The sequence below is a fragment of the Hyperolius riggenbachi genome, chromosome 3, assembly GCF_040937935.1.
Source record: "Hyperolius riggenbachi isolate aHypRig1 chromosome 3, aHypRig1.pri, whole genome shotgun sequence".
In the NCBI taxonomy this organism is placed as follows: domain Eukaryota; kingdom Metazoa; phylum Chordata; class Amphibia; order Anura; family Hyperoliidae; genus Hyperolius; species Hyperolius riggenbachi.
The window spans coordinates 52505678-52521065 of record NC_090648.1 but is presented as its reverse complement, the minus strand read 5'-3'; the positions used below and the strand labels follow the sequence as shown (position 1 = coordinate 52521065).

Genomic DNA, 15388 nt, shown 5'->3' with positions numbered 1-15388 from the left:
TACGTGCTAGCTTGAGTCGGGATTCAAATCTTGGTCGAAGGCTCAAATTCTACATCAAAGGCAACAAAAGAAAGTAAATTAACCAGTACACTGTCCAGCTGATTCACCAGTTCCAAATCTCACTAATCTCACTAATATTACTAATATTATAAATGCGAAAGTTTAGATGTTTGAATATTTGTTACTGAATCACGCAACAGTGGCTGAATGAATTTGAATGAAATTTGGCACACCCAGAAAGTTGAAGGAGACAATTTTCACTGGGAAAATGTAAACTGCAGCCATTCTTACACTATTAATGGTAGGGTTCTCAAACTTTGCACAGTTGGTCACTGGGTGACTGGGATTAATATTCAGGAAGGTGGGTGGAGCGTACAAAAGCCAATCACAATTCACCTATTGATTTTCAAGGGGAATATTTAATTGCTGCCATTCTTGCACTGTTAATGTGCCATGCCTTGTGCCAAGCCTCAGCCCTGGTACAGTAGGTCATTGGGTAACTGGGGTTCAAATTCAGAAAAAGGGGTGGAGCCACAGCCAATCAGCTTTTTTTTTCATTTCAATGCAAATTATTGATGCCAAAAACCAAAAAGCTCCAAAACTGAGGTTATTGAGTAATTGAGTAATTGTGTGTTAGGACTAGAAAAAGTGAGCGGGGCCAACACCAGCCAAATACATACCCGGGCAACGCCGGGACATCAGCTAGTCTTTACATAAAGTGTTCCCCTCCTGTGACAAGAGGTTGTGTCTAGGTCTCAAAATACCATAAAATATGTAATTTATATTAATATTGTGTTCTGCAGGAGGATCTCAGGAACAGGAAGTCAAAGCAGTGGATGCCAAAAATGTTGTCCCCAATACACCAATTGAAACACTTGTTACCGTGCAAGGTAAGGGCTATATGATTTTTTTTACAACCAATTTTCCGATTATTATTTTTACCAGGGATGAGCAGAAACTACGCCAGTGCAAATTTACGCATCGTAGTTCGCATCTACGCATCGTATTTCATAGGCGAAGTTTCAAACCTACGCTTACGAATTTACGCGTAGCGAAGTACCGTTACGCGTAGCTTACGTCCACTATGCATAGTTAACATGGGTATTGTGTAGTGAACTACGAATGCGTTACTCGCGTCTAATTTTCCCGCATGCGATTGTATGCATACAAATTTACGCATGGAAAGGGGAATGTACGCATAGAAGGGTTCCCAGTATATGCATTTCTAAAGAAATTAATGCGTACAATGTTCTGCATACGGGCATAAGTATCCGCATACACTACGCTTCGCACTACGCGTAATTGCGTATTTTAACGCGTATTCTACGAAATGCATACGAATTGAATATTTGTTTTCGAAGCCGTAGTTTGGCGAAGCGTAATTGCGTAAAACTACGCGTATTTCCAGCGTAGCGAAGTTGGCTGACTACGACCATCCCTGATTTTTACATAATTTGTTTGTTGGTATAAATAGACAATTTGGGGTAATACAATGTTCCAATGGAGAACATACATCATCCAAAAAACCTAGACAGGGTGTTTTAAAAATTGAATGCTATGAAGTGGCAAAATGTACAACACTCCCCTGTGCCCCTTTCACACTATGGCCCCTATTCATTTTATTTTTGTTTTCTCCTGGGCAATATTTTCACACCTAGTCAATAAAATGCCTTTTAAGGTGAACATGTAGCAAAGAATAGTGCCCATATGGGGTACTCACCTCTGGCTGGGGAAGCCTCTGGATTCTGTACTGTACTTCAGTGGGCGACATTGCAAGAAATGACGTGGCAAGTGTTGGAATGCAAGTAAGAAGGAAGTGAGTAATTCCCCGCTCGATGCTGGCTCTAAATTTAGCAAAAAATAGCTGGAGGGGGAGTGCGGTCTTACCCCCTCTCCACTGCTGTGCCCACTGCTCCCCCTTCCTGGCTGCCTACCCTCTCCAGTTCGGCGCCCCCCCCCCCCCCCCACCCACAGCCAGACGGGCACTGGCCACCACTTCCGACGCCTGAGGAACCTACCCCACCTCGCCTCATGGGCGGCCTGGGGCTGCCGGCATAGCAGCCTACAGTACAGTACAGTACAATAACATTTGTAAAGCGCTTTTCTCCCATAGGACTCAAAGCGCATAGCTGTGTCTCACATTAATACAGGGTTGCAGGCTGGGTTGTGTTACAGAGGAGACAGTCAGATGTTCATGAATGCCAAACTGAAGAGGTAGGTTTTCAGTTTAGACTTAAATGCTTCCAGGGATGGAGCTGTCCTGATTGGGTGTGGCAGGGAGTTCCAAAGTGTGGGGGCAGCATGAGAAAAGGCTCTGTCTCCAAAGGTTTTGAGGTGGACTCTGGGGGTGACCATGGTGTTACGTCCTTTTGATCTAAGATTGTGGGGGGTGTGATGCAGTTTCAACAAGTCCTTCAGGTATCCAGGGCCCAGATTGTGCAAGGATTTGAATGTCAGTAAGCCAATCTTAAACAGAATTCTCCATTTTATCGGTAGCCAGTAGAGTGAGCACAGGGTTGGTGTTATGTGGCAATGGCGGGGTTGGCTCGTTAACAGCCTTGCGGTGGCATTCTGTACTAATTGCAGGCGGCGTAAGTCTTTCTTATGCAGGCCTGTGTAGAGGACGTTGCAGTAGTCTAACCTTGATGTGACGAAGGCATGAACTAGGGTTGGAAGATCCTCTGAAGGAATTAGGTGTTTAATCCTTGCAATATTCCTTAGGTGAAAGAAGGAATTTTTCACAACAGCTGAGATTTGATTCCTGAAGCTTAATTTCCCATCGATCAATACTCCCAGGCTGCGCACACAGTCTGAGTTGTTCAGGTCTGAGCTCCCTATCCTTAGCGGTGTTGGTTGAGACTGGGGCTGCTTTGCTGTTGAGCCCTGGCCCTCGATAACAAGAACCTCAGTTTTGTCAGAATTAAGTTGTAGCCAATTATTATTCATCCACTCCTGAAGTTCAGCTAAGCATGCGTTTATTTGTGGAGTAGGGTCTGTGACGTCAGGTTTGAATGACAAATATAGCTGGGTGTCATCAGCATAGCAATGATATGTCAGGCCATGTTTTTGTATGATTTCTCCAAGTGGCAGCATGTATATGGTGAAAAGTAAAGGGGATAATATTGCGCCCTGAGGTACACCGTATTTTAGTGGTACAGGGTTGGAGAGGAAGGGCCCTAAGGCTACCCTTTGTGTTCTGCCAGCCAGGAAGGAGTTGAACCACCGGAGAACAATGCCATCTATGCCACAGTACTCTTGTAGCCTGTTGAGCAAGATTTCATGATCGACTGTGTCAAAAGCCGCTGAGAGGTCGAGCAAAATCAGGATGGAACATTGACCCTTGTCTCTTGCAATGAGCAGATCATTGCAAATCTGGGTGAGGGCTGTTTCACAGCCAGGGCCGCCATCAGAAATTTTGGGGCCCCTCACAAATCATCAGTCCGGGCCCCCCCCCCCCAAACTGAGAAATGTGCGTAGCCATTACATGTTGGCAGAGCTAGTTGGAGGCTTGCTGTCCACAAATTAATCACGAATAACCACGGTGGATACTCGTGATTCAAGTTAGCTCTAATTGCCTAATTGCCACAGCTGAGCGGCTAGATGCGGCGGGGTTAATTACCCAGAAAGCCGCTCTCCGCCCAGCGTTTCAACGAGGTGCAAGTTTCCGAATGGACGCGTTGCAAGCCTCGATATCGAGCACTTCCTCCTTCAAGCCGGAAGGAGGAAGTGCTCCATCATTTTTTTAGAACCTCCCAGTTTTATTTTCTGTTTAAAAAAACTAAAAAAGTAGGTTTAATGCTATTGTCTCATATGGTAATGATTCAGCTTTTCCCATAGTCTCGCAGTTAGCAATCATGTGACCCCCAACAAGACAAATTCAGCAATCATGAGGCCCCCAACAAGACAAATTCAGCAATCATGAGGCCCCCAACAAGATAAATTCAGCAATCATGAGACCCCCAACAAGACAAATTCAGCAATCATGAGGCCCCAACAAATCATGAGGTCCCCAACAAATCATGAGGCCCCCAACAAATCATGAGGCCCCCAACAAGACAAATTCAGCAATCTTGAGGCAATGAGGCTCCCAACAAATCATGAGTCCCCCAACAAGTAAAAATTCAATCATTAGGCCCCCAACAAGACAAATTCAGCAGACATGAGGCACATAAATAGACAGCATTTCACATAAATAGGCATAATGCCCCCTTATTATGGTAGACACCTCTCACCTGGATTCTGACAGGGACCCCCAGGTTAGGTAGTGAGTGACATGGAGCCCTTTTAGGTAGTGAGTGAGTGACAGGGAGCCCCTTTAGGGAGTGAGTGAGTGACAGGGAGCCCCTTTAGCTAGTGAGTGAGTGACAGGGAGCCCCTTTAGCTAGTGAGTGAGTGACAGGGAGGCCCTTTAGGGAGTGAGTGAGTGAGTGACAGGGAGCCCCTTTAGGGAGTGAGTGAGTGACAGGGAGCCCCTTCAGCTAGTGAGTGAGTGACAGGGAGCCCCTTTAGCTAGTGAGTGAGTGACAGGGAGGCCCTTTAGCTAGTGAGTGAGTGACAGGGAGCCCCTTTAGGGAGTGAGTGAGTGTGACAGGGGGCCCATTTAGCTAGTGAGTGACAGGGAGCCCCTTTAGCTAGTGAGTGAGTGACAGGGAGGCCCTTTAGCTAGTGAGTGAGTGACAGGGAGCCCCTTTAGCTAGTGAGTGAGTGACAGGGAGCCCCTTTAGCTAGTGAGTGAGTGACAGGGAGCCCCTTTAGCTAGTGAGTGAGTGACAGGGAGGCCCTTTAGGGAGTGAGTGAGTGAGTGACAGGGAGCCCCTTTAGGGAGTGAGTGAGTGACAGGGAGCCCCTTCAGCTAGTGAGTGAGTGACAGGGAGCCCCTTTAGCTAGTGAGTGAGTGACAGGGAGCCCCTTTAGCTAGTGAGTGAGTGACAGGGAGCCCCTTTAGGGAGTGAGTGAGTGTGACAGGGGGCCCATTTAGCTAGTGAGTGACAGGGAGCCCCTTTAGCTAGTGAGTGAGTGACAGGGAGGCCCTTTAGCTAGTGAGTGAGTGACAGGGAGCCCCTTTAGCTAGTGAGTGAGTGACAGGGAGGCCCTTTAGCTAGTGAGTGAGTGACAGGGAGCCCCTTTAGCTAGTGAGTGAGTGACAGGGAGGCCCTTTAGCTAGTGAGTGAGTGACAGGGAGCCCCTTTAGCTAGTGAGTGAGTGACAGGGAGCCCCTTTAGCTAGTGAGTGAGTGACAGGGAGCCCTTTTAGCTAGTGAGTGAGTGACAGGGAGCCCTTTTAGCTAGTGAGTGAGTGACAGGGAGCCCCTTTAGCTAGTGAGTGAGTGACAGGGAGGCCCTTTAGCTAGTGAGTGAGTGACAGGGAGGCCCTTTAGCGAGTGAGTGAGTGACAGGGAGCCCCTTTAGCTAGTGAGTGAGTGACAGGGAGCCCCTTTAGCGAGTGAGTGAGTGACAGGGAGCCCCTTTAGCTAGTGAGTGAGTGACAGGGAGCCCCTTTAGCTAGTGAGTGAGTGACAGGGAGGCCCTTTAGGGAGTGAGTGAGTGACAGGGAGCCCCTTTAGCTAGTGAGTGAGTGACAGGGAGGCCCTTTAGCTAGTGAGTGAGTGACAGGGAGGCCCTTTAGCTAGGGAGTGAGTGACAGGGAGGCCCTTTAGCTAGTGAGTGAGTGACAGGGAGGCTCTTTAGCTAGTGAGTGAGTGACAGGGAGGCCCCCCCCAGCCGCCACCGCTGCTTCCCCTACCTTGCCAGGCTGCCAGCAGCATCAGACCTCAAGATCAGCGGCGACCCGACCAGTAAGAGCGGGCGCTGGACGCACCCGCTCTATATGCGGAAGTGACGTCACTTCCGCATATCAGTGCGGGCGCTGGGTCCTAGCGCCCGCACTATTGTCGCCGCCTGATCGGGGTCTGACGCGGCTAGAGGGATGGAGGGAGCAGCGACCAGGGGAGGTTGAGCGGCGGTCGGGCGGCACCCGCTAGGGCCGCGGCGGGGATGGGGCCCCCCTGCAGGCCCGGGCCCGTGACGGCAGTCACGGATGTCCCCCCCTGATGGCGGGCCTGTTCACAGCTGTGATATTTCCTGAAGCCAGATTGAAGAGGGTCAAGGATGTTGTTTCTGGAGAGCCTGGCTTCAAGTTGGAGGTAGACAGCCTTTTCAATAACTTTTCCCAGAAAGGGGAGGTTTGAGACAGGTCTGTAGCTGTTTAGAGCATCTGGGTCTAAGGATGGTTTCTTGAGTAGAGGCCTGACGATTGCTTCTTTCAGAGTAGAGGGAAACCACCCTTCTTGTAAGGAGCCGTTGACTATTTTGTGGAATGCCGGTGTAAATAGTTCAGGGCATTTCAACATGAACTTAGTGGGGCCAGGGGCCAGATCGCAGGTAGTCTGGCGAAGGTTTGAGAGGATATCCAAGATGTCTTTTTCAGTGATTACCTTAAAATCAGACCATGGTGGTAGGCTATTTTTGCACCTGTTATATGGCTCTGCATGGGTTTCTGGGGCTGTGAATTGAATGGCAGATCGTATGGAGGAGACTTTGTCTGAGAGGAAGTGGGAAAATTTCTCGCACAGTTCCTGTGTAGGTCTGATGCTGGATTTCCTGCAAGATGGATTGCAGAGACTGTCAACCGTGCGGAAGAGTTGGGCAGGTCTGTTGGCTGCATTTGCAATTTCATGAGACAGGAATAAGGACTTCTTTTTGTTAATCATCGTTTGATACTTTTTCAGGTGAGCAATTAGGGAAAATTTGTCATCAGGAGACTGATGTTTGCGCCACCTTCATTCCAGTCTGCGTCCCTGTTTCTTCAGTTCCTTTATAGAGTTGTCAAACCAGCGAGCGTGATGTAATGGTGCGGAACGTTTAATCTTTCTTGGAACGATATTTTATTAGTTCTTTCACTTGGTGTTTTGTAGCCGGTGCTGTAAAGGAGAAGTGGACAGTGTGGTGGTCTGGCCAAACTACTGGATCAATTTCCACATTGGATATTAGGAGTTCTGAATGGAAAATGAGGTCCAAAGTGTGTCCTTTTTTGTGGGTAGGGAGGTTGACGGCTTGAGAGAAGCCCAGTTCATTCATGGAGAGAAGTAGCTTAGTTCCAAATTTGGAAGAGTGTGTATCGACCCGTGCGTTAAAGTCTCCCAGAATTATCCACCTAGGGTGTTTCAGTGTTATGCAAGATACAAGTTCTGCTATTTCCTTGAGAAAAGCTGAGCCAGCGTCAGGGGGTCAGTAGACAAGCAGTATGTTTATTTTTTTTTCCAGCTGAGAGCTGGGCTGCCAGACATTCAAAAGAGTGGGTGGGGGCTGCCTACAGCAAGGGGTTTAATAGTCAAACTGGATTTGAAGCACAGAGCTAATCCTCCTCCCTTGCCTAGTGGTGAGCAGAGAAATAGCAGCAGCACAGGATCAGACACAGCTCCAACATAGCAGCCTAGTGGAGAGCAGAGAAATAGCAGCAGCACAGGATCAGATACAGCTCCAGCATAGCAGCCTAGTGGAGAGCAGAGGAATAGCAGCAGCACAGGATCAGACACAGTTCCAACATAGAAGCCTAGCGGAGAGCAGAGAAATGGCGGCAGCAGCACAGGATCAGACACAGTTCTGGCATAGAAGCCTAGGGGAGAGCAGAGAAATAGCAGCATCAGCAGCACAGGATCAGACACAGCTCCAACATTGCAACCCAGTAGAGAGCAGAGAAATAGCAGCAGCACTGGATCAGACACAGCTCCAGCATAGCAACCCAGTGGAGAGCAGAGAAATAGCAGCAGTACAGGATCAGACACAGCTCCGGCATAGCAGCCTAGTGGAGAGCAGAGAAATAGCAGCAGCACAGGATCAGACACAGCTCCGGCATAGCAACCCAGTGGAGAGCAGAGAAATAGCAGCAGTACAGGATCAGACACAGCTCCGGCATAGCAGCCTAGTGGAGAGCAGAGAAATAGCAGCAGCACAGGATCAGACACAGCTCCGGCATAGCAACCCAGTAGAGAGCAGAGAAATAGCAGCAGCACTGGATCAGACACAGCTCCAGCATAGCAGCCTTGTGGAGAGCAGAGAAATAGCAGCAGCACAGGATCAGACACAGCTCCGGCATAGCAACCCAGTGGAGAGCAGAGAAATAGCAGCAGTACAGGATCAGACACAGCTCCGGCATAGCAGCCTTGTGGAGAGCAGAGAAATAGCAGCAGCACAGGATCACACACAGCTCCAACATAGCAACCCAGTGGAGAGCAGAGAAATAGCAGCAGCACAGGATCACACACAGCTCCAACATAGCAACCCAGTGGAGAGCAGAGAAATAGCAGCAGCACAGGATCAGACACAGCTCCGGCATAGCAGCCTAGTGGAGAGCAGAGAAATAGCAGCAGCACAGGATCAGACACAGCTACAGCATAGCAGCCTGGTAGAGAACAGAGAAATAGCAGCAGCACAGGATGAGACACAGCTCCAGCATTGCAGTCTAGTGGAGAGTGAAGAAACAGCAGAAAACAACAGTGTGAAAAAAAACCTTTCACACTGAAAATTGTGGCAATTGCATTTCAGAATGTTATTCAGTGAACAAGAATCACTACCTGAACAAGAATCACAACCAGAATTATGGCAAAATAGCAGGAATTTAGCTGCAATTTTTAGAGTGAAAAAGGGCCCTAAGCAGTCTGCATAAACTGGGTATTTACTGTATAAAAGAAAAAAGGGGGAGTGTCTTCAACTTTGGAAATAAAAAATACCTCTCTAGCTCTGCGTGCCAGTAGTAAACATGATTCCTCCCTTGCTGCGTGAGGCATTTTTTTACACCACACTGACATGGTAAGATGAATATTTTCTCTCTTCTGCTTATCTCTTCTTCTCCTCGTAGCACACTCTCTTTGTCTTTGTTTTATAAAAAACTGAAATCTCCTTACAATTTGTCTCAAATACTGTAGGTCTTTCTTCAGTCTTAATTTGCCTGTTTTTTTCACTTCTCAGGGACGGCCATTAGTGAAATGGTGGAGAAAGCCATCGATGGAGCCAATCTGAATCATCTGATTGTTGCACCATGGGGATGTGGAGAGCAGAACATGATGTCCATGACTCCGTGTGTGATTGCCACTCATTACCTGGATGCATCCAACCAGTGGGACAGAGTTGGGGTACAGCGCAGAACACAGGCCATCCAGTTCATCAATAACGGTAAAAAATTAAGGTTTACACCTTCCAGATGGGGTCCACTCAACATTATTATCTTTTTTTTTTTTTTTTTTTTTGTTTAAACTCAGCACACAGACCCAAATACATGGGTACTCAGTTACATGGGGCATTGGCAATTTCTTTTCATGCCGTACCTCTAAACTGAAATGTGTGATCATCATAGTTTATTCATCGTAGGATATTCATTATAGATTAGTACGTGCTAGGTAGGTATCTCTGTGACTTTCTTCCCCATTAAACTCTTATTCCTCACTATTACCTGGCTGTTACTGCGACAGTTATCATTTATCCTTCATATACCTTTACCCCATCCACATCCTACATATATTCCTCTCGACTCTCCAACCTCTCTCTTTAAAAGGTATCCAAATCCTACAGATTCATCCAACAAACATGGACGCCCCAGACGGGCCCCTCACAGTCATCCCATCAATCACTCCTTCCCAGGTGTCTACCATCACATACCAATACCCACCAGCCCTGCTCCAGCCACCAAAACAGCCCTCGCCCGCCACTCCCAACTCTCAGCTCACCAACTCTCAGCTCAACATTATTATCTTGTGCAAATGTGTAGCCTTCTGGCTTTATGTCACTAGAACATAATTTGTTTTCTTCATGTGATTCTGTGTTCTTTCTTTCACAAGAGTTTGTGGAGATAAAATTTGATTGGACTTATTTAGTCCAACCCAAGTCCAGCCCGGAAGTTCAGCTCTCACGCCTGTTCTGCCCCCAGCATTCATCAAGTGAAATTCCCTAACACAAGGCTGTCCAACTCCAGTCCTAGAGGGCCATATCCATGCTAGTGTTCAGGATAGACTGAGAAATGGAGAAATGTGTACTGCTTGATGAACCACACCTTTCCTGGTTCAACCCAATCAATTATTTTAAGCTGTACAAAAATGTTTGAGGACCTGGATCTGGACCCACCAGGACTAGAGTTGGATAGCACTGCCCTAGAAGACCAGGTGATACAGGGGATCAACCATGGGCTTGATTCACTAACCAGCGCTAAGTGTTAGCGGCAGTGTAAAAAGCCCTTTTTGGCCACTCGTGTGCGCAAAACCTACTTTGCGTGCAGCCCCGTGCACTGCGCGCGCAGTGCGGGTGCGCCGATATTAGTGCGCGGTATGACGATAACATTGCACCTACTGGCCCTTAAAAGTCCCACCAGTGCGACGAAAATGGAGCATCGGGTGCCCCCAAAGTGGCGCATCATAGTGCTGCTTAACGGGCACCCGATGCGTCATTTTCATCGCACCGGGTGTGACTTTTAAGGGCCAGCAGTACGCACTATTAACTGCGCTGCGCACGCAGTGAGCGGGATTGTTTCAAATGTTTGGGCGCAAATCACCTAACGCCGTGGTTTGCGCACACTAACACTTAGGGCACACTAACCGACTTAGAGCCGGTTACTGAACCAAGCCCCATATGTCGAATCCATCATGCATGCCTTTTAGCCTTAATCAAAACAATATTTTATTTGCTAACTAAAGCACCTACACAACTGTTCTCTCCCAAAGGAATCGGGACTTATAAAGTACATAGTCCAGTTCACGTTCGCAAGAATGCTATTCAAATTTTAAACCATAATACTAGAAGGTGCACAAAATCCAATACTTTTTGGGGGGACATACAGCATTCCCATTATCAAAGCGTAGTGAATGCTACACCCTGACAAAGGGGATCCTGCGTGTCCCCAAAACAATCATTGCATTTTGTGCACCTTCTTGTATTATGGAATAAAAATTTGAACAGCATTCTTGCCGTGTATTATTTGGGTGATAATGACTCTCACATGCCCAATGTTCCACTGCTTGGACCTCAATGTGGCTAGCTGGGGACATCAAGGGTACGAGGTAGGTCTGGAGCCCATGCAAGCTCTGTATGTCGGGTGATAATGACTAATTATGATGTCCTGGCAGTGGAACATTGGTCATGTGAGAGTCATTATCACCCAGCAAACAGAGCTTGCGTGGACTCCAGACCTAACACGTACCCTTGTTGATGTTCCCTGCTGGCCATGGTTGTCGCTCCCGAAGAGTGGGCATGTGACATTGGGCATGTTAGATACACTTTCAAATGCAAATTGCGATCTTGTTCGTGCATTTCTTTTACATTTCACAGTCCTGAGCCTCATTGTGGTTCTGCATCTGGAACCGTTACTATTGGAACTTGATCTCTCTGGCAACAGTTTGGGAGCTGAGTGAATCTTGGCTGAGGTGGGCGTGAATAGCGGCCTTGGCTGAGCTCTGACCACCAGCTGTACACTTAATCTCACAATCTTTAACACTGTAACACAAAACCACCCAAGCAGATTATTCTGTGCACTAATTGCAGTTGAGTGAGGTGATGTTTACAGCAGCCACTCCAGCCTCTATGATGAGTGCCTAATGACAAACATGTTTTAAAGTACACAAAATCAGAAATGACTTATCAAAGAAAACATCAGGTTAAAAAGATATGTGGCCCAAGTAATAGGTCTGAGGTACAAGCATTTACAAACAGAGCAATTTTTAGTCAACAGTCATATTTTCAATTAGATCATTTAAATCAAAAGAAAAGATTGTTTTTAATTGATAAGCAGCCTTAAAGAGACACTGAAGCGGAAAAAAAAATATGATATAATGAATTGGTTGTGTACTATGAATAATTACTAGAAGTTTAGCAGCAAAGAAAATATTCTCATATTTTTATTTTCAGGTATATAGTGTTTTTTCTAACATTGTATCATTCTATAATATGTCCAGATTACACAACACTCAGCATTCAACATGATTCTTTCAGAGCAGTCTGTGAACTAATGACCTCTCCTCTAGCAGAGAAAAAGTAAATAGTTCAATAACACTTGAGATAATAAAAGTCAGATGAGAGCCCTCTCCACGACTTTGAAAGTCGCAGAGCTTAATTGCTTTTTTGCATAGAGATAACACCTGGAGTTTCTTAACTCTTCCGGTACTGGAAACAATTAGACTGATGTATCTGATCTTAATGTTTTATTTCTTAGCTGTACTACACATACAAATCATAATATCATAATTTTTTTTTTTCGCTTCAGTGTCTCTTTAACCACTTGCCGACCGCACGCTTATACCGTGCGTCGGCAAAGTGGCAGCTGCAGGACCAGCGACGCAGTACTGCGTCGCCAGCTGCAGGCTGATTAATCAGGAAGCAGCCGCTCGTGCGAGCGGCTGCTTCCTGTCAATTCACGGCGGGGGGCTCCGTGAATAGCCTGCGGGCCGCCGATGGCGGCTCGCAGGCTAAATGTAAACACAAGCGGAAATAATCCGCTTTGTTTACATTGTACGGCGCTGCTGCGCAGCAGCGCCGTAAGGCAGATCGGCGATCCCCGGCCAATCAGCGGCCGGGGATCGCCGCCATGTGACAGGAGACAGCCTGTCACTGGCTGCACAGGACGGATAGCGTCCTGTGCAGCCCGGCTTACCGGGGGGGCCAGGTAGGAGAGGGAGGGGGAGGATTTCGCCGCGGAGGGGGGCTTTGAGGTGCCCCCCCCGCAACACCCGGCAGGCAGGAGCGATCAGACCCCCCCAGCACATCATCCCCCTAGTGGTGAAAAAAGGGGGGCGATCTGGTCGCTCTGCCTGCACGCTGATCTGTGCTGGGGGCTGCAGAGCCCACCCAGCACAGATCAGCTAAACCAGCGCTGGTCCTTAAGGGGGGGTAAAGGGTGGGTCCTCAAGTGGTTAAAGGGTCAAAATTGTTCCCAATATAAAAACCAGTTGCAATCCTATAAATTAAAAAATCCACCAAGCCAATTGACCATGACCGGTTCTTTAAAAGAGCACTGTTAAATATAACTACAATCGTAATAAGTGTTGTAAATATTAGTAAGTATTACTAAACGTTTAATAAAACTATACCTGATCCTACTCTCACACAGAACCCTGCCTGTACCTATCCCTAACCCCCCGATCCCCCTGGTGGTGCCTAAACCTAAGACCCCCCTGGTGGTGCCTAAACCTAAGACCCCCCTGGTGGTGCCTAAACCTAAGACCCCCTGGTGGTGCCTAAACCTAAGACTCCCCTGGTGGTGGCTAACCCTAAGACCCCCCTTAGTGAAAGCTTTATTATGTGGATAATAATATTTTACAAATAGTGACTGTAAAAAATATATTGCAATTTACGTCAAGTACTGATCGCTTTTTTTTGTGAATGTTTTAGAAACAGTAAGGGATACAATTTTAAATAATGATTTAGTTAAATACGATAAATATGTTTAGTATTTTTATAAACGTTATTCGTCACGGGCGCATTTTCTAAACTTAAATCATCACAAGCACAGTTGTAAAACATTGAAAATCTCCGGGCGCCGTTTGTAAAATGTTAATATTCTCCGGTGCCCTTTTTTCCTGTTCGGCGCCCATTAAACGATATTTATTATGGGAGCGAATGGTGGCGCCCTTTTTGTCCACTAGCTGCCGGCGCCCTTTTTTCCTGTTTCCCAATTAGCCACCAAAAGTCCTCTGGTCCGGGGCCAGCTGCACATGTGCATCCTGGCCATGTGTTCATGTTATTTGGAGCTTTCTGTGCCTGTGCAGTACTACTGCAGCATAGGTGCAGAATTCTCCCGATGACGGGAGCGAGAAGGGGGAGCGTTCTTGGCTGGGCTGCGCCTGCTCCGACTAGCCACGACTGGAGGATTTTTCAGAGCCAGTAGCAGGCAAACAGGGAGTCAGAAGAGGACGGAGTGGAGCGATCAGGCCGGAGGGGGCTGGAGGAAGACCCAGATAGGTATGTTTTTGTTGTAGCTCCCCATCTCAAGTACACTTTAAAGAGAACCCAAGGTGGGTTTGGAGAATGCTATTAGTACTGTACTGTGTCCCCCCCTGCGCTCTGCTGTCCCCCTGCAGCTTGTCGCTAGCTGGCTGTTTACGTTAATGATGCATGTCACCGCCACTCCGCCGACTCCTTTATAACGCGACTCTGCGCCTGCATCCCTTCCCTCCCCGCCTCCGTAAGCTGATTGGAGGAAGGGACACAAGCGGGAACCGGCACTATAGAGGTGGCGGGGGAGCGGAGGTGAATGGCAGCATTAAGGCAAACAGCCAGCTAGCGACAAACTGCATGTCGTTAGCATGGCGGTTTTTTTTATAGGGACAGCAGAGAGCAGGGAGGGGGGGGGGGCTGGGGGGACACAGTACAGACACAGAGGCTGGTGATAGTATGCAGAACCAGCCTCTGTGTCCTAATAGCATTCTCCAAACCAACCTTGGGTTCTCTTTAAGGAAATTATGCTAATGTGATTGTTCAGAATTGTTTGGGCCCATTAGTTTCTCTGCTTTCATACAATAACTCAATTAATAAAAACAGATTGACAATTCACAATAGCACATGTGCAGTTAAAGGGAATCTAAAGTGAGAGGAATATGTAGGCTGCCATTTTCCTTCTGTAATAAACTCTGCCAGTTGTCTGGCTTCTGTGATTATGCTCCGCCTCTAATTCTATAAGTCGCTGGCCCAGAAAGAGCATGCAGCTCAGATGTTGTTACTCTGGCTGCATGCAGTGTTGCCAACCTTTCATGTTATTTTTTACTGACAAATACCTAAAAACTTACTGACAAAAGATTTTTTACTGACAAAATCCCCTGCGCCGCGCTTCACGCAGCGCGCTGAGAAATAGGCGTGGTCACGCAACAGAATGTGGGTGTGGCAATGGGTGGGGCCAAATATACATGCTTTTAGTAGTGCTGTAAAGTCTGCCGGGGAAGTTTGAGCTCTGCCATAGTGTATCCCGCCTTCCCCCAAAATAAATGTAATCTGACAGCATTTCACCAAAAATCCACATAAAAATACAGATAATATGGCAGTGGTTCCCTAAAAATAGATGTAATCTGGCAGCAGCGATTCCCCCAACATACACATAATCTGGCAGCAGTTCCCCAAAGTACACTTAATCTAACAGCAGTGGTTCCCCCAAAAAAGGTGGCCCCAGGTCTATAGGTGTCCCCAGAATAGGTGGCCAGCGGTATAGATGTAGAGATGTTCCCAGAACAGGTAGCCAGGGGTATTTGTCCCCAGTATATGTAGCCAGGGGTACATTTGCCCAGTATATGTAGGCAGGGGTCTATGTGCCCAGTATATGTAGTCAGGTGTATATGTGCCCAGTATATGTAGCCAGAGGTATGTCTCCAGTATATGTAGGCAGAGGTATATGCCCCCAGTATATGTAGGCAGGGGTATAT

At 47.4% G+C, this 15388-nt stretch overlaps 1 protein-coding gene across 1 annotated transcript in view; it reads left to right on the top strand.

Moving 5' to 3' along the window:
- LOC137562604 (venom factor-like) overlaps positions 1 to 15388 on the top strand; it is a 278606-nt gene that overhangs the window by 127960 nt on the left and 135258 nt on the right. Inside the window, exons 23-24 of the mRNA XM_068274108.1 lie at positions 804 to 890; positions 8967 to 9170. Of these exons, the coding sequence (XP_068130209.1) occupies positions 804 to 890; positions 8967 to 9170 (291 nt within the window). The remainder of the gene's footprint in view (positions 1 to 803; positions 891 to 8966; positions 9171 to 15388) is intronic.